The following is a 20,090-nucleotide window of genomic DNA, read 5'->3' on the forward strand; positions in this document are numbered from 1 at the left end:
ATGGAGCTCCTTATTGTGCAGTCTCAGGATGTTGGAACATTTTCTTGGAGCAAGTACTGCAGATCGTTGAGACGTAGTACGCATGCCCTGGTTATTGCTTGGACCATTACTAGGCATGTTGTGGATATTGTTGATGTTGGTTACTGGGCCGTTCGTCAATGTTGATAGGATGAGACAGATTTCACCCTATGAGGCTCTTTCTTCAGTTTTCCCTAACTGCAGTACTTTTTCTTGTCCACGCTCTTGTGTTCTGGGTTATAACCAGCCTTGGAGAAGCAGATGGCGGCAGCGCGGTCGCACTCACAGATGAACGCCTTGCACTCATTGTTTTTACCTGGGGAAATAAGAGAAGGAGATGTAAAGAGTTGCGTGTTACCTGATGGTGAGAGTAGACCTGGGGCTAGAGGACTAATGGCAGAGCATAAAGTTAGGGTTCCCGTTTCTGTCATATCGTTGGTGACACCACTTAACTTAAATGCACTAAGACGACTCTTAATAAAGGTGTTTTAACTCAACAGAAGAGCTACATTTTTAACAACTCCTGTGTGCTTTTGGTTGGGAGACCAGTGCCAACAACACAGTTGCACAAAATGTTTTCAGCTAAATCTGAAATTCAAATAGGAAGAAGATGGATTACATCAGCTGATGAATCAGAATGGGTGAAAGAGCCTCCCTGAGATACAATGTTGCTAGACCATCAGGGATACGCTGCATATCAGCAGGGATGATGGCCAAGGACCATTGGGATGCGTTCCTGCAAGATCATGAGGGATGTTCAAGAGTCTGTTGGATATATACGCCTTCAAGACTAGGAGGGAAGGCCAAGAACCTTTGGGATACACATAACTGCAAGATCCGTAGGGGAGGAGAGTATCTGGGATAGGCTGTTCCGGGTGAATGGGGATAGTAACAGAGAGTACAGGGCATCCTTCAAGGAATGGGAGGGTAAATGCTTCTGCCGGTGGTACGTACTGCTGCAGGTAATGGTGTTTCCAGAGCACGTGTGGCTATAGATCTCGGTGTAGGGGTTGTCAAAAATACCCCCACAGCTGGGATGCTTCATAGCTTGAGAGTAGCAGTTGTCATGTACCTCACAGCATCTGTAAAGGAATGGAAGAAATTGTACAATAAATCTTCAGTGCTGCAACACTGGGTATTTAAGCCACATAACAGGAAGTGTGTGTGTGTGTGTGTGTGTGTGTGTGTGTGTATGAAATTGACTAGCATGCACACATAATGAACAGATAAAGACAGGTACAATGACAGGCACGCTTGCACTTGCAGGAAGAACCAGTCACTCCCCATCTCTGTGTAATATTGATCTGGTTAAGGGCAAGGTAAGCGCTGGAGTGTGTCCCGGTGCTCTCTCAATACTGATGAGCTGCTCATAACTCGGAAGGAGCCCAAAGATTCCATTAATAATTTGGTAAATAATTGTGCCCAAGAATTGCTATTAATCTTCATCTCAATTGAGGATTGAGGGTTGACACTGATTATCAAGTCCTCCTTGGAGTCTATGTCTAATATCGCCCCACAGACATTTTTCAAGCCTTTGCAATCCAAAGATTGTCAGACATTTGACCTTGTTGAGACCTCACAGACTTTCATAATACCCTACAATTATCTTGTCCTCTTGTTGTTACCGTTCTGTAGAGATTACAAGCATTGATGTGTAGAATTGCTAAATTATGTCTACAGGTGAATGTTGTGAAATCTACGTTCCTTTTTTGTTTATTGCACTGAGAGGTACACATTAGGGTCAATTAATGTAGAACTCTTATGAGAAAACACTTTTTAGTTCTGGCAGGTGTGCTGTTAGTTTTTAATGCAGACAGACAGGGTGGTGTTGTGAGGCAATGGCAGGCAGCCATACCATATCTTCCTTTTAAAACACTATATCCAAGCAGTACATCATGAATAGTCAATGGGCGTTGAGAAAACATTCTCCGCTAAGCAAACATCTATTGATCATATTCTGTAATCCAACCAACCCTAAAACCACCATCAACATAATCTTCATCTATCGCCAGCCCAACAATGCCAGACATACCGTTACTGATCACACCACTCCTTAAACCAGCCACCAAATGCATCATCCAAGGCATCATTAACTTGGGATTTAAGGACATGGCTGACACCAAAGCCACTGCCCCTGCTCTTGCCCTGGAAGACATGAGCTTCACCCAAATAATAGATGACCCCACACACACCAAAGCCGTATACTGGACTGGCTTCTCACATCCAATGCTACTGCAGACATCACTGCCATCTACGAAGTCCTGTGGTCAAACCACTCCTTAATCCTCTTCAACCTAGTTACCTCCACCCCTGTCACCAACCAGACCCCAAGCTAAGTCCCTTACTTGACAGAAACACCAATAAACTGCCACACGAGGCGCTACAGCCCACCTTGACAGCCATGCTGTAAACATGCCCCCCATCTTCAATTTGAACCCCTGTGATATTGCAAATCAATATCACGATTGCCTGCTTACCACCATTGACAAACACTCCCCCAGCCGGACTAAAACGCCGAAATCCTGCATAAGTAATAACTATTGGTTCAATGACGACATCACCTCCCTGCGTAGAAACAAAAAAGCTCTGGAACACCTCTAAAAAAGAAACCCTCCCATAGCAACAGCATCGCCTTCGTCACAGCAGTACAAAAGTACAAGACCGCCGTCATAACCACCAAAGCTAATGCGTTTAATGAACTCATTTATAATGCTGGTTCCAATACCAAAGAACTTTTTGCCATCCTAAAGGAATTAGACACTCACATCCCCACCGCACCTCCCGTCCCTTGCTGACAAATCTTTGTGCACCACCATACAAAATGCCTTAGCTCACAAATGCTCCTCCCTACAAGTGAAAATCAGCGTTAAAAAGGCCAACCTCTCTCCCAAAGCACCCATCGTCACCAGACTGAACTTCCCCCTGAAGAACCATGCCGCCAACATTGCCCCGTTCAAATTTAATAAAGTTACTCAAGAGGAAGTGCTTGCCACCATCCGCGCTTTAAAACCTTCCAACTGCAAAGAGGATGCTTACCTAACACATGTAGCTAACTCTGTGCACCTACATTGGCCCCCATAATTGCAAATTTTGTCAATGCCTCCTTCCTTACCAATGAAGTCCCACCCAATATTAAATCAGCCTGGATCACCCCACTACTTAAAAAAACACCCTCTTGACCACTTTATCCCAATCAACTACAGGCCTATCACCAAAGTCCCCTTTCTCCGCAAGATACTGGACCGTATGGCCTACACCCAAGTTCAGTATTTCCTAGAACATACCCATTTGCTTGGAACAAGGCAATCAGGCTTCCACCCAAAACACAGCGCAGAAACAGCCCTACTGGATCTCAAAAACCAAATGGATCTCATCAGGGACTCAGGACACACAGGCATACTACTACTACTGGATGTATCCGCCACCTTCAAACTAGTCGACCATGGCACACTGTGTCAGCATCTCAGTCAGCACTTTCACTTCTCACTGGAGGCCTCTGCCTGGATTCAGTCCTTCCGCAGTGAACGGACCACTAGAGTGTTCACAGGGGAAGCTGCTGCTGACCCTATCCCAGCGTCCCTAGGGGTACAGCAGGGATCTTGCCTCTCACGCATGCTCTACAATACTTACACCAAACCCTTTTTCGACCTCTGGATTCCTTGGGTGTCATCTACACCAACTTTGCGGACGACACCCAAATACTCATTCCCATCACAGATAACTCCTAGGACACCGTCACGACAATTCCATCTACAGTACTATAAAAAAAAAATCTGGATGGCTACACACAACCTTTGCTTCAATGATGAGAAAACCGAGCTCTTTATTGTGGGCTCTCCATTTCGTCTTAAAAACCTTGACCCATCTTTCTCCTTCATCTGCATTGGTGGTATCACAATCCCTGTTGGGAAACAGATTAAACCCTGGGAGTACACCTTGAGGCAGCTCTAACCATGACAAAACACATAAATACCCTTTTGTCACCCACGGCCTACACTTTGTAACTCATTTCACTGAACAGACAATTCCTGGCTCGTACCAACTGCCTTACACTTGAACATGCTCTTATCCCATCAAAATTGGACTATTGCAATGTGCTGCTCATGGGCCCCTCTGCCATCAACCTAACCAAACTGCAGCTACTGCAGAACAAAGCATTTGGAGCCGCACTTAGGCTTAAGGGTTCAGACCATACCTCTGCCATCAGACGAGAGGTACACTGGATGCCAGTTAAAGCATGCATCGAGTTCAAAACCCTATCCCTGGTACACAAATGCATATACAAAGTAGCACCCACTTTCCTCAATTACACAATCACTCAGAAACCACTAGGTAGAGTCCTCAGATCCAATGCCAGTATCTCCCTGGTCACCCCCCCGTTTTAGACATAAAAAGGCAGGAGGCTGTAGCTTTGCCGTTACCGCACCCACCCTCTGGAACACCATCCGGATGGACATCAAAAATGAGCAATCGTACAATGTATTAAAAAAACCTGTCAAAACATAACCTGATGATATATGTTTAACAATGCCCTGATACCCCAGGGTTTGGGTTGTTATATAAATGTCATCCACCTCCAACTCCCTAAGGGTCAGGCGCTTCTCCAAGCAACTAGTTGGTGGTAGATCTCTTGCTTCGGTTGTGGCCTCCCTCTCGAACAGCCTTCCTGAAACTTGAGGAGAACCATCTCCGGTTCAGGAAGCACCTCAAGACCTTCCTCTTTGCTTCTGCTTTCTCTCCTCCTTTCCCCTGCTGAACTCCTGACTGAAACTGCACTGGTCACCTGGCTACCCTCTGATCCCTGACCCAGGTCCCCTCCCCCGCCAGCTGCACACCTGCACTGCCTCCCGGGCAACCCCTGCTCTTGGGGGCTGTTTCTGTATCCCTACAGACCCCCAGCTCTTGACACTTGATGACTGCACTTACCCCTGCACTTGCCACTAGCTGGCTGCACTTTTACCTACTGTTTTTATTTATTCTTACTGTTGATCTTATGCATTGTATTGCTCTGCCCCCTTCCCTGTCCTCTCCGCACTTTTCCTTTCCCCCCCTCCACTGCGCGTGTGCGATCTCAATGTTTCCTGGCCTAGTAAAATCGTTGTCTTTGTCTTCCCTATGTTCCCCCTCCCTGCTTCGTCATGCCTTGAAACACATGTGTATAGGCACGTGATAAATGCCTTATCATATCATAAATAGATAAATAAATAAAGTCACTGCGGTGGGGCCAACTACATTAGCTTCAGACCCCACTTGCAAGACAATCCTGGCTACGCCTCTGCCAATAGGTTGCTTTAGCACTAACTCTGAGCCTTTCGCTGACGTGCTGGGCGGGGTAGCCACAGGGGCCATGCGCCTACACCAGCTTTGTGATGCTCGGCCTGGACACGCTATATGGGGGATCCTCTGGGCCACATCCCAGCTCTGTGGCAGAGGACTGTCACAGGCTATGTGCCCATTCTTTGTCGGCCACTTGAATGAATGCCCCCAAAAAAGAATTCAGTGTAGTGCTCTAAAATCTGTTGTAGTAGCATAGTGTCTCCGGATCGGCCTGTAGGACATGGTAGTAAAGTGAGACTTACTTTTATTGAAAGGTTGCTTTGGGCGGTTATGGGCAATCAGAGAGCTTGTAGCAGCGAGATGCTTTCTGTCTACTGATCCTGTTTGGGTTCATGCCATTTCCTCATCAACTAGATAAATAATGGACCTTTGTTAACTTCAGAGGTGAGCATTTTCTGCATCTCAATAGTTTATATTTTGGGATGTACTTGACAATGACATACTCACTTAAGTCTCACAGTCAAATGGTTAATAACCTTTCAACAGATAGTCGAGCCCCAAACAAGGCACACCTTTCTTGTAAACTACAGTATGTGCAGAGTTTCAGGGCTTACACCCACAGTTTGATTCCAGCTTGATACTCTGATCTTCGTCCTGATTCAACATTTGCATAGTTCTGTTAATTTGCGTTAGCTAAAGATAAATGCCACAGGTGCGTACTTTATGATGGTGCAATTGTGGTATGTCTACTTTGGCCGGGGGTGCAAGGCACAAAGTTGTTGCAACAAAAGATCAAATCAAATTCCAGTTGAAATATGTGATGTGATATTGTACATAAATTCCACCATGTCAAATATGTCTACCCAGAGTTTACGTTTTTCACCAATGTATTATTCATTCTTTCTGTTTGGCCATCTGACTTCAGATGAAAAGCTGAGGAGACGTGTGATTCCATCTTCAAAAAATGACCAAAGGTTACAGGTGGCAGATGGCAGGGGCAACGGACGTCAGGAGAACTGTAATACCACTGGCAGGAAAGAAGGCAAACGGGAACCCCACTTGGCTGCAGCCAAGTACCAGAGAAGCAAACTAGAGCTAAACAAGAAAGAAGACTTGAAGGAGAACATGGAAGGCGACAAGAGCTTGACTGCTACCAAAATCAAGAAGGTGCTAAAGAAGCAAGGTGAAAGGACCCACAGAACGAAATGCAGTGAAAAGCACAAAGCTGCAAAGCTCTTTCCCCTACCCCAACTGAGCATACATGCTAGAGAAATCAGATGGGGACGGGGCAGCGACCACAGAAGACGGTGGAACTTCACCCATGCGAGAGAGCCAAATCTACCAACTCCCTGCCACCAAAGCAAACTCTGTGCAGCCCTTACTGAGCAACGCTGTCTCACTTCAAGCATGTTGGTGAGATGCTATGATGGGTGGGCAGCCATGACAAAAGGTATTAAAAAACAATTAGATTGCATAACTCATACAGAAATGTGAGCACCACGCTGTGGAATGAGACATTTTGGAGAAAAGAATCCCCAGAACGAGAGTCGCAGCTCCTCCGCGGCACTGTAAGATCTGTAGCGAAAACCAAAACTAGTCTGTGCCATGGCTCCTTAGGAACTAGGAATGGTTACCATAATCCCCACAGTTTGTATGCAGTACTCCATTTGCCTGCTGAAACATTCCACATGAATGGACATGTTCTTCAGTTTCTCAATACATTGATGGCAACTAGAAACAAGAGGCTATCAAATATGTGCCTTTTGCGTTCCTGGGTGCCCTGTCATGTCATCAAATCCAGGTCCCAATTCAGAGGTCAGCACAGAATTAGAAATGTGTTGTTCGTGGAGGAACAGCACTTTTCTTAAAAGCATCATATTCAGTGGATGAAAGAATGTGGTGTTTGGACTTCAAAGCCTCAACTCTTAGATTGTGCCTGATTTATGGCCTGACAATGACCCTAGTAACTATCATTAATGCACGTCAGACACCGCAAGGGCATTTTCCTTCGCAGAGGCCAACTTGTGCATGTTAAAAAAGTATCACTAGAGAGAAAATTGGTGTCTCTACCAGGTTTTATGGGCGCTTCGGTTATAATAACTCGTTATACACATTAGTTGGAACAGCTGCAGAGCCTTGCATCAAATAGGCTACCCCTTTCTACAGCCTTAAACAGTTACAAACATATGGGCAAAGCTCAATGCGTTCGTCCCAATTCTTTGATCAACGAAGTACTCGTTTTTTGTAGAAATAGCCTGTTTAATTTAGACGACAAAAGATAGTTTTCACGAAAGTATTTTCTATTATTTATCTCAATACATTCCTCCTCTACAATTGCCTAATTTAGACAACAAAAGATAGTTTTCACGAAAGTAATTTTTCCTATTGATCTCAATGCATTCCTCCTCTACAATTGCCAACACATGTTTCGACCATTCTGGTCTTCTTCAAGGCAAACTTAAACAGTGTTCAAATTGCTCGTAATTAGTCTGTACATGACCAGAATGATCCAATCATCAATGGTCACATGAATACATTAACGTGACATGTGATTGAAATAATTCATAATCATTTGAACCAAGTTAAAAGAGAGGGGTTACATAAGGCAACACAAATGCATTGCATCATGTTAAACAATGAATAATCCATTTATTCTTCCCTTTTTTCATTACAATCATTGTTTAATATGATCAAAGTGGCCCCAGGTAATAAAGAAATATTCATGCATGGAAATGCTACTGCTTGATCTCTTAGTAACATCTCCAGGGATATCACCGCCCACCCTCCCATTACCACGACTAGCCTCAAGTCCCCCAAACATTGCACCCAGTGTTTATATGTCGCAGTTGACTGTCTAGTACATACATGTCCACTCTTTTACAGGTAATGCGTTACACGCTGCCCAAGATGCTATGGTCAGCCGAGATAAGGGTTGTATTCGTAAAAGAGGCCTTTATGGTAGGTACATGCATTCATGCAACCTGTCCGCTTCAATACCTCATACAGATTAGCTCCAGAGAAGCTACTTTAATTTGGAGTTTAAAGAAGCCTGCCTCTTCCTTTATTCATAGAAGTAATGTCAAGTCTAATTTGTTATTCATTTTCCCTAGAGAACTCGAAACAATGTTGGGATTTTAAAAAAAAATACGAAATAAGATAACTATATACCTGCCACTTTCATTTGAACAAGAAAGCCATGTTACAATGTGTTTTTGTGTTTTATCACAAAGTATAGCCAATTTATACATGTATCTTACGTCAACACCTTTACTGATGCCTTAGACTTAAAAGTCTTATTCGCACTCCTTGTCAGGCCACTCTCTCCTCTCATCCCACCTGGGTCTCTTTGGCCCTCTGACCACACCCCGAAAAGCCCTGCCAAACTCTTTCACTAATATCCACCCGATGAAACGAGTGTCAGCTGCTGCCTTCGCTTCCACCTTCATCTCCCTGCCCCCTACCCCAGTTTCTTCCTTTGATTCTGCTCTCAGCGACCGCCACATGTCCATCACCAATACTCTTGACATTCTTGCCCCAGTCATGAGGATCCACATGCAGGTCTCTTCTAAACAGGCTTCCCCTTGCTCATCCAGGACCATCAAGGACAACATGGGCTCTCTTGCCCCGCACTTGCTGATTTCTACAATCATTATTTTGCCACTGGATCTATCCCCTCCTCCCTTAAGCACTCCCTTGTGCGCCCCCTCCTGAAAAAACCTTCAGCAGACCCTACCTGTCCTGCCAACTACCGCCCTATTTCCATCACCCCCTTCCTGGGGAAGCTGCTGGAGAAGCTGGCATTGCCCCAGCTCAACTTGCACACTGAAATTGTTGGTGGTCTCCACGATCATCAATCTGGATTCCGAGCATCTAGAGGCACAGAAACTGCTCTTCTGAACACCCCTGAAGAACTGCTTGCATATCAGGACTCCAACTCCCCAGCTGTCCTCACCCTTCTCGATCTCTCCTTTGCCTTTGACACGGTCAACCATTTCATCCTCATGCAAAGGCTCCACAATATCCTTGGTATCTCGGAATGGGAACTGGACTGGCTGACATCCTTCCTAACTGACTGCTCTTCCCAAGTCATCCTGGGCACCTCCTCATCATCTACTTCCTTCGCCACCTGTGGTTTCCTGCATGGTTCTATCCTCTCCACATGGCTCTTTAACATCTCCCTTGCTCAGCTTGCAACCATCATCTCCTCCTTTTCCTCCAATTTCCTGTGTTGGTACAACATTCATTCATCGCTGAAAAAACGAATCGAAAAATATAGGGGGTGGGAGACTAAGGGAATATAAGGGGTAGGGGTGATGGGAGGATTGAGACCAAATAAAAAGGGAAGGGGTTTGGGGGGTAAACCCCCCAAATAAACAAAAGAAATTTGATGAGTTTTTTCAGCAAAAAGATTTTGGCAAAAAAATCAGCAAAAACAAATCTGGGAATGAATCAGCAGATGACACACAACTCTTTTTCAAACTTCCTGCTGACCCTCTTTCACCCTCTATCATCCCTGACTGCCTATCTGCTATCCAGTCCTGGTGCACCTCCACCAATCTACGTGCTGCAGCCATCTCCCGATGGAGGAAAAAAAACAAAAAACATCTGCACCCTGGTAAATCCTGGGGTGCGAATGGCTTTCAGCCCCTTGGCAGGGGGCTGACTTGGCCGGTAACGGCCCACAGCCCTCGCTGAGGCCCTCACTTTGCTTGGACCTAGCTTGGTAAGGGCTCTCGGCCCATTACCTGCAGCACATTCTTATCTTAGTAATTAGCACCTGGATTCCTCTGTCATCCTATTTTTTAGCCTCCCTTTCTGCTCCTTCTCTCTGCTCAACAAAGTGCTCAGCTTTGCCTACCACGCCCTACATTCGTCCCCGCTCTTCACCCGTGTCCAAAGACTGAATTGCTGCAGGTTGTCTTTAATTGAAAAATCAATGTCTCCTTAAATTTCTACTGGTTGACTGCCCTCCTCCCACACCTAGCGCAGACTATCATTTGCTATACTTCCCTGTACACCGTATGCTGTTCTTCACTCCCCAGTCTCTATGGGCCTCATTACAGGTCGGGCGGTCCGGAATTAACAGTGGCGGTTAACCCGCCGGCACTCTTAATTCCGGACCGCCCGATCCCGACTCCTGCAGGCAGGAGGTTATGTTCCCGCCAGGTCTGACCTGGCGGGTTTAACACCGCCCGCCTGCAGGCGGACGTGGAAACACCGGCACCATCATAAGATGGTGCCAGTGTTTCCACTTCCCCATTCCCTTTGAGTCCTATGGGCTCAATGGGAATGGGGATTTACAGAATTCCGCTTCTGGAATTCCCGGGACACCAGGGTCGTAATGTCCTGGTATTTCCGGGAGTCACGGATGCTAATACGAGTCCGGCGGTAACCGAGGTGGTAAAACCGCCTGGTTACCGCTGGACTCGTAATGAGGCCCTATGTCCCCATCGTCTGTGTGCTCTCTCTCGCTTAGACTTCTTTTTCCTCTTTGCCTCCCTTCACTGGGACACCCTACATGTTAACATCACTACTACCCTCCACTTTTTCAGGTCCTCTCTTGCGCTCCTCCTACTCATCCAAGAAAGTGCTGCCTCTTCCTACGTCCTTATTACTCCTACTCTCTGACCCTCCTGCTCACTATTCCTAACCTGCCCAAAACTAGATCTGTTCTATGTGTTTGTCCTGTCCCCGGTCCCTGCGACATGTCTCCCTCCATCGTCCACCAGCCAGCAACCACCTCTTTGTCCCTGTGTTGTGCAGCACTGACCCTGGATAACCTGCTGACTGGTCATCACTTGTGTAAGTGTTACTGGTAGAAACAACTGCATCCTCAATTAACAGCAACTAGCTGACATCACAAGAAATTGCTGGTCTTCACGTGTGGGTTTTAGTGCGTCTTTTCCATTCAGTATTCCTCTGATGCACTGCCAGTTGGAGAGGACTGGCTAAAACTCTAGGCATGTGCAGAAGACCTGCTGAGGACCTGGGTGCAGAGACTTCCAGGGATCAGACAGATATAAGAAAGGTGCTAAACCAAGTCATGGTTGCTAGATCGCCTTGAGTGAGTAGGGCGCTATATCCCCAAAGGAGTGTGAAGCGAGTGAGGCGCTATAGCCCCGAGACTAGAAGTTGAGAGTCAGCCTGGACAGAAGATTTAGAACTGGGGGCAGTTGCAAGGCCACTGAGGCAAGCCCTCCACTAGTACCCATACCAGGGGAGGAAATACTAACCCGGAAGTACCCAGGTGAAGGGAGAATGCACGCACTTGTTGCCGAGAGACGGATTCCACAATGGAAAGAGGGGGAACTCTAGGCCCTGCCAAACATAGCAACCATAGAACCCCTGAGGGATGAGGGGTCCATTCATCACCAGTGTCCTGAAGACGACACAAGGCCAAGGTAAAGGCAAAGAGAAACCAGAACGGCACCTGCTGGGAGAACTAGATCAACCAACAATCAAAAAAGTGTTCTTGGGCACTATAACTTCGGAGACTGCGAGCGAGACTGAGGGCCTCATTACAAGTTCGGCGGTAGCCTTGCCGGTAAAACCAACAGGCTGCCGCCGAACTTGCGAATTTTACCAGCACTGGGGAATGGGCAATTACCGGTTCATTACAGCCCCACCGGACCCGGTATTTTCCCATACCCGGGCGCTGGTAAAAAATGCTCCCATTCCCATTTGAGTCTCATAAGGCTCAATGGGAATGGGGAGGCCGGATGCACCAGCAACATTCAGAATGGTCGGACCTGGTGGGTGAAAAGGCACCCGCAAGCAGAACTTGTAGTTTGCCGGTACGGTAACTATGGTACCGGCAAGCTTACCAGTACCATAGTTACCGGACCAACAAACTTGTAATGAGGCCCTCTGAGTTACTAACATTTAGGCACTGGAAAGGACTTTTTAGTAGGTCCTTGCAGACTAGGTTGTTCATGCATTTACTCTTACCCTACCCTGACACTTTGCGGCAATAGACGACCCTTGTGAGTTACGCGCTTTCTAATAGGTGTTGCCCAACCACTCTCTCTTTAAGCAATTTGTTGAACCAACATTTTGTGTTTCTGTGTTGTTACCACACGTCACACCTACTACAGAGCAATGTTCACACCTTAGCGGTGGTAAACAGAGACCCTAACTCTCTTTATTTAAATGGTGAATCACGTATCGAATCTATGTATAAATCCAGTGGCAAAAGCATTGAAGTTTGTTATCCATCTATTTCTATTTATTTATTTTTTACAGTTATAAAGCGCACAAAGCAGCCCTTGGGCATCGTGGCGCTGTTACATGAAAGGCTTGCTTAGTTACACATGAATGACAGTCTGTCTGTGGTTTGTGGGTTACAGAGAACCTAATACAAGACATAGCGGTTACAAAGTATAGTGTTACAGAGGATAGAAGAGTCTATGGCTCAGAGGGTTACCCAGCTACAGCTATTACATTCGTGAACAAAGGTAGCAAAGGGGGGAACCTAAGGGCGATGCGTGGACTAGTTCAAGAACCTCATTTTCAGGGCTTTGCAGAAGGCAAGGTGCAAGGTCTCATTCCTTGGGATAGTTGGGAGGGCATTCCATTGTCTTGGGGCTATGAAAGGGACTTGCTGACACTCATAATTATCTTAGGATCAACTGGTTTCAGTCAAAATATCCATTTAAGGGTTTCATCAGGATCTAAATTCCCATCTACTCAAGTTGCCATAAACTTACTCAGAGGTCCCTCAATTAAGAATGTTGTGCAATGGTTGCTGTGTGCCATGGCATTACAGACCGGAAATTCATTTCTAGATTCCGATTATTAATTCTGCGCCATCAGTCGCTGCTGCAGGGCCAGAATGGGCCACTGAGTATCACTTCGACTAAGCCCCTCCTTGAGTATCACAGAGACTAACCCCTTCCAAAGCGAAAGGACATCCTGTGTCTGCAACACTATTCATTGTGGCGTTGATGCACAGAGAAGATCACGCCAGGGACAGGTGGGGGACTGTGGGGTAGACGCAGGAGCAGATGCCGCAACGTCTCTTGGGCTGGCATTCAAGGACAGATGCTGAGAAACTACAGCGAGCATAGAAAGTGGGGATACATGTACAGTGTGAGAAATAGCAGCTACTCATGGGTAGAGAGACTAGAACCAGACTGGGCAGTGAAAGAGGGCAATAACAGAGGGCCATAACAGGAGGTCATAAAAGAGAACCTGGCTATAAACAGCATACCGGGGAAGTTAAAATGATTTAATCAGAAAGAACTTGGGAACTAAAAAGGTACATGAGGCAATAAGGAAGGACTTTGACAACAATAAGGCCAAGGGGTAAACATGGGCACAGGGCAAAGCATGCCATGTGCTATTAAAATGATTGAGGCAATAACAAAAAGGAAGGGCAATAAAATGCCAATGGCCAATACAAGGGCACAAGACGGAGGCCATGCAATAGATAAGGACAGGGGACAATAAACCACAGTACAATTAAGTACTGGGGTAATAGAAAAATTGATAGGTAATAAAAAAAGGATACAATCTATGAGTGTAATATAAAATGACATGAGGCAATACAATGAGATGGGGGTAATAATGAAGGACAAGCAAGACACATAACATTAAAAACAGGCTATGCCAATAAAAAGGGCAGGTTATGCTAAGTTCCTTGCTGCTGTGCACACGCTACCAGCGACCCTGAAGAAAGAGAGAGAGGGTAGAAGAGAAAGCATGGTAACCAGGTGAACGGGAAATGAAAACCGGATAAGGGGGGTGGGGGGCGGGAGACCAGGTCCGGGCGCCAAGAGAGCAGGGAAGTGTGGGGTCAGGGTGCCCACCACCCAGAATCCACAGACAGCACCGGATCTTTACTTCGAGCTTTAAGATCATGTCTTGGCAAAGGCTTGATTGGAAATTACAGGGGCGGAAAGAGGGGAGCCTGGCAGGTCCACACACCTTCCTTTGACTGATCAGTGCGGGGTTCTTGAAGCAAGGGTATGCCATCCATGCTGGAAATTACAGGGGCGGAAAGAGGGGAGTCTGGCGGGTCCACACACCTTCCTTTTACTGATCAGTGCGGGGTTCTTGAAGCAGGAGTATGCCAGCCATGCTGGAAATTACAGGGGCGGAAAGAGGGGAGCCTGGCAGGTCCACACACCTTCCTTTGACTGATCAGTGCGGGGTTCTTCAAGCAGGGGTATGCCAGCCATGCTGGAAATTACAGGGGCGGAAAGAGGGGAGCCTGGCAGGTCCACACATCTTCCTTTGACTGATCAGTGCGGGGTTCTTCAAGCAGGGGTATGCCAGCCATGCTGGAAATTACAGGGGCGGAAAGAGGGGAGCCTGGCAGGTCCACACATCTTCCTTTGACAGATCAGTGCGGGGTTCTTGAAGCAGGGGTATGCCAGCCATGCTGGAAATTACAGGGGCGGAAAGAGGGGAGCCTGGCAGGTCCACACATCTTCCTTTGACAGATCAGTGCGGGGTTCTTGAAGCATGGGTATGCCAGCCATGATAGGATGAATCCTCGCCAGGCTCCTGAAGTAGCGCCTTGGCACCACCCACCAGTGGCCTGAGCTCCTCCCGACAGTGAGGTCCAAAGGCTTGGGCTTGGCAAAGCTGATGACGCCAAGGAATGTCTCTGGCTTTTAAAGATGGTAGGATGGCGGGGTCGGGGAGGGTTTAGAGACAGATCGGGCCCGATAGCACTCTACTACACTTCACATACATGGAATAGTCTGATATTGGGGTCAATATCAGATCCCACTAGGTAAGAGCAGACATTGCAAGGCTTGCATCACCACAGCAGCGCGATTGCGCCATCCTACCCTGACTGGAAGAGAGCAGCTGCGCATGAAGCGGGAGGGGTGAAGCATGAGATCAGGGGGATAAAGTGCCCCAAATGCACACAATGAACATACACATGGTCACCTGGTATTTCATTCTCTCGATCCTGCTGCACTGTACAATTTCCGTCCAATTTCTCTTCTTCCTTACCTTTCTAAAATTCGAGAGCGACTTGTTTCTTCTCAAATCCGCTCCTCTCTCAATCTGCATAATCTCCTCCATTCTTATCGATCAGGTTTCCGCTCTGGCTCCTCGACTGAGACCGCTCCTCTTTCTGTTTTAAATGACATTCTTCATGGCCGTCACCATAACCTCTCCTCGATTTTTGTTTTGCTGGACCTTAGTGCAGCTTTGACACAGTGGCTCACTCTATTCTTCTTACTACACTTTCATCGCTAGGATTTTATGACACTGCTCTTTAGTGGTTTCTTTCATAGAGTCACAGATCCTTCGAAGGGTTCTACATCCCAGGCGTATCCTCTTTCCTACAGTGTCCCTGAGGGCTCTGTCTTAGGCCCTTTTCTATTTTCTGTCTGTACATCACCTGTATCTTCCCTAACTTTTTATTTTGGCTTCCTGGTACATCTAGACACTGATGACACACAGATGCTCATTTATTTTCCTTCATGTAACAATATGATAGGATAGGTTATTTATAACATGCTTTATACCCAGAGGTTTCTATGCACGGAGCCGGGGTCGAACCTGTGCTGCTCCGTGTCGTTTTGCTTCCAAGGTGGCATGTTGCCCCTGAGCTATCCTCATGAGACTCTTTCCATCAGCGTCTCTCTTCCTGTCTCTCTGCTGTTGATTCATGGATCTCTTTTCGCTTCTTCTGTCTCAATCCCGAAAAACTGAGATCTTGATTTCCTCAGCTACTGCCTCTATTTTTCCTCCTCCGGCCATTTCTTTTCCCCTCATTCAGCGTCCTGTTGGTCATCAAGCGCGAAGTCTTGGATTTCTCTTTAAGTCTTCTTTTTCACTGCAACCTCAAATTGCTTCCATTGCACAATTGTGTCGGTTTCATCTTTATAATATCAAAAAGATTCAGCATCTTCTAACTTTTGCCTCCACTAAAATACTCGTCCAAACTATTGCCCCAGCTCTTCTTAACTATTTCTGCTGTCTTTACGTCGGCCTCTCTAACTATGCTGTTCCTCCTTTGCCTTCAATTTGACCTTCTTCCCGACGGATTTTGCTTTGTTTACCCTGGTCAGCTGGTATTCTCCCTACTCGGATCCTCTTCAATAGCTCTCAACTAAGCAGCGCTTGAGTTCCAGTTCCACTATTTAGGTTTTAAAAGTATCCATGTCCTGGCCCCCTTTTACCTATGCGCCTTGATGTCATTGTGCCATTGTACTCGAGAAGTGGTTCTTCCTCTCGTCTTTCAGTTCTTTGTCCACTTTGTGCTTCCACTTGATTCCACTCCTTTCCCCTCTTCTTTGGAATGCCCTCCCTCTACAGATTTGATACTGTCCTACTTGTCTCACTTTAAAAAATGCCTTAAACTTTCATCTTTTACAGTCTTAACTTCCCTTTCCTTTGACAAATTCTCGTGTGGTTGCTATTTTTTGGATTCCGTGTTTACCTTTACGTTAACTGTACTGTTTGGATCAATGTGATTATTGCGACCACCTTTATTACGACGTCCGAAAATGCCGATATATATATTTTTTTATGTTTAAATCCTACTTACACCACATACATATGCAGGGGGAGACCCCCACACACACCCATATTACCATTATATTACATAGCCCCCCACATTTATATATATGTTGTAAGGGGGGGTCTAAAAAGAAAGTCCGCATTTTCGGCCGTCGTAATTGTGAGGACGACATTTTGGGCCATTACCTACTGTATTTATACTGTCTAGCGCCTTTGGATAAAATCGTTATGTATGCTTTTTAAAATGAATAAATAAAATAATATGATTTCATAAACGTTACAGGGTCTTTTTTAAAGCAAAAAACAGAGGACCTTGCAGCAATGAAACCTTTATTTGGCAGACTCCATATTTTGGTCTACTGACAAAAATATGGAGTTCGCCTAATTCATGTGTCATTGCGGTAAGATCCTCTGTTTTGTTTAACAACCTGCACAGCTTGGTTGACTAACATGGTATTTTTAACATGCATTTATAAATGCACTCATTCTGCAGTCTTGTGGGTCTGTGCGGTCATGAATATCGTCTGCGACTGGCAACATGTACATTATGCACCATTGAGGGCACCTTAGCCGATATATGTACAGCACCAATCTACCATATCAAGTCCCTTTCAAGGAGGAAGAAACGGCTCAGAAGAACGACATGGAAGGCGTGTGTGTCCTGCTCGAAGTAAGGCAACAGTAGGCAGCTGCTTAGGACACCTGTAGGTTGGGAAGAAGAGTTTGGCTATTCAATGGGCCCCATATGGACCATGCGTCAGTGAAGAGCATGGACAAATGTCCTTTTGACTTGGGTCATTCGTGTAAGAAGCCCGTCAAACATGCACGCAAGTTAGTGATCAATACCCCTAACAAATGTTAGTGTAGAGAAGGTGGGTGTAATTAAGGGAGTACACATTGCTTTACAGAGCACGACCTTTAAAAGGCAAGAGGGATTTAATGACTGTTTATTCAAGAAAAAGAGGTCTAGGTCGCCACATTTAGTACAGATACAGATTATCAATGGACAATTAGATACCGTTTCCGAGAGGATATTGACAAATTCAGCTAACGATAGCTGCGACTGAGCTTTCAATGTCTCCTGGAAGACATAGATTCTGTTCTACAGTTGAAGCAAGGTTTACACTTGATATGTGATGGTAACTCATTGAACAGAGTGGGGACACTGACATATAAACTACATGCATCTACATGGTTGCACTGCAATAACCATACTCATGCACCACCATGAGCTGTATCATCTCTTAAATATTATAGGTTAACAGATGATATGGATGTTTCTGTTTTCTTTAAGTCCTGATGAAGGTCACAAAAATTTAAGGAGATGGAATCCAAGGTTGGTCGATCCCTTTTATAGAAAAAGCGGTAATACTGATTTCTTGGAAGTCTGAGAAGTGCTCATGAAGGTATTGTACAGTGTCATGATACACTTGTTGGTCGTGTAACCTTGATGTCTGTTTGCCACTGTTGACTAAATGTGTAACTATCCTATCACGATTTGGATTTAAATGTATGCTGATCAACTGTGTCTTATCTACTTGTGCTCGACGTTTCTCTTGAAATTCAATGATCTCAAGTTCTACTAACTGAGCTCCATAAAACAAGGCATCCTAAGGAGGAGATATTGATCGCACCGAACTTCTCTACTTTGAAATCACAAAGCGGTGCTGCCCAATAAAATACTTGAATCCTCACAGGATTGCTGAAATTAATTGTGCAACCAAGGCTTCATGGGGGGCCCTTCACCTGAAAGTGACACCCAATTGTTCCATGTGTCGAGTTGTGCTCTTTAAAGAGGTGTCCTTGCCTAGAATGACAAACAACATACAACAGCCAAAATAATAATCATAATAATTATTATTAACAGCCAGAATGTAAGTGCAAGAGAAACGTATAGAGGGACTTATAGTTAGACATGCGGAAAGTCTGTGAGAGAGTAAGAGAGAAAAAAAGGGACCTAGAATGCTAGATACCGGTGGAGCCCAAGAGTCATGAGAACATGGGGGCAAGAGGAGGGTAAAGAAAAAGTCAAGCTAAGAGAAGAACACAATGGTGATACAGGGAAGTGGGCAGCAGGAAAAGCAGCTGGTTTAGAGGACATGCATTTACTCACTTGTCAAGAGCATCGAGCGGGGTCCCGCTGCCTCCCAGGCCGCAGTAACACCCATAGCCGTTGTAGTCCAAAAGGGGGACACTGGATGGAATGGTGCACTTTATCATGGCCCGGAACTGCCACAGAGCCTTGATGTCCGGGGTGCCATTCTGAGCGGCAGCCACTGCAGGGGAAGAACAAATTCCATGTCAGGTGCCCTGCCACCTCTAGCATCACAAAGGAAGGGTGTGTGGGGACCCTCTAGAGCTGCAACCATACCCTGGGAGCACCTCCAGTATGGCACAGCAGGATGGCCAGTAAGCAAACACCCACAGTTGGGTGGTGAACTACCCATACCACCGGCGGTAAAGATCATTCCATGTGGTGGTGGTATTATCACCTTTAACTCAGGCAAACCTGTAATGCAGCACATTCACTCTGATTTCTAAAGCTGGCCAATTAGTATACTTGACTCCTACACATTTCACAAGATGGAGTCTGCATGACTGCAGGAGTCATCAGCAGAGGCGAGCAGATGGTAGGTGTGTTACCTGACAGGAGTAGAGCCAGTACGATGGTCTTCATCCTGCCTTGGAGATTCCCAGGAGAGCTCTGAGCCCATCGGCGAAGGCGCCGACTACTTCTTCCTTCTCATCAACCTGACCTTTGCGTCTGCCTGAGATACTATCACGCCGTTTGACTTGCCTTGATAATCATGTATTTTATTACTCCTGATACAGATGGGCACTGATACAATGAACGTCATCCCAGGAGGTGCCACTGCTGTGCCAAGGACAGGGCCGAAGGGTGGCTGATTCTGCATTGTCAGCGGTGTGCGGGAGGGTGCTCTCTCTTTCAAAAAGAGAGGGATGCTCACATTTGGGGGACCCTCCACCAATATGCTATTAAATCCAAGGAATTACATTAAGAAGGGAACGATTTGGCATGCCTGATGGCTTGAACTTCAATGGGAGTAGCAATGGGCCGTGCCAGGGTGTGTTACTTCTGCGCTTCACTTGATTCAAGTGGGATGTGTTCTAGCAGACAGTATTGAGGTGTGCAACTGTGTGTTTTCCTGGGCCCCAGAGATTTAAACTGGGGTATCTTCTACTGCGTAGCAATGGGTTGTGGGGTGGTTATTTGGCCCAATTAGTTTGAAATGGGCTGTGTACTTCTGGGTAGCATCGGGTTATGCATGGGTGTGTTTCTATTGGGAAGC

General features: G+C 46.1%; 1 protein-coding gene across 1 annotated transcript; it reads right to left on the minus strand.

Moving 5' to 3' along the window:
- Positions 1–212: 212 nt before the first annotated feature.
- Positions 213–19,456, minus strand: LOC138493352 (phospholipase A2, minor isoenzyme-like). The gene is made up of 4 exons (XM_069620408.1): positions 19,423–19,456; positions 18,893–19,055; positions 973–1,100; positions 213–334 (listed from the first exon to the last, which is right to left on the minus strand). Exons 1-4 carry the CDS (start codon positions 19,454–19,456, stop codon positions 213–215), a joined length of 447 nt encoding a protein of 148 aa, XP_069476509.1.
- Between the last annotated feature and the right edge of the window lie 634 nt (positions 19,457–20,090).

Source organism: Ambystoma mexicanum, chromosome 10 (assembly GCF_040938575.1).
Source record: "Ambystoma mexicanum isolate Mex_15411 chromosome 10, UKY_AmexF1_1, whole genome shotgun sequence".
Lineage (NCBI taxonomy): Eukaryota > Metazoa > Chordata > Amphibia > Caudata > Ambystomatidae > Ambystoma > Ambystoma mexicanum.

Excerpts from the sequence above, each read along its gene's own strand:
- LOC138493352 (XM_069620408.1), bottom strand. The coding sequence starts at position 19,456 with ATGAAGACCATCGTACTGGCTCTACTCCTGTCAG. Across the intron at positions 19,056-19,422 it reads ACTGGCTCTACTCCTGTCAG|TGGCTGCCGCTCAGAATGGC; the intron begins GTAACACACCTA and ends CTTCCCCTGCAG. Across the intron at positions 335-972 it reads AAACACCATTACCTGCAGCA|GTAAAAACAATGAGTGCAAG; the intron begins GTACGTACCACC and ends TTATTTCCCCAG.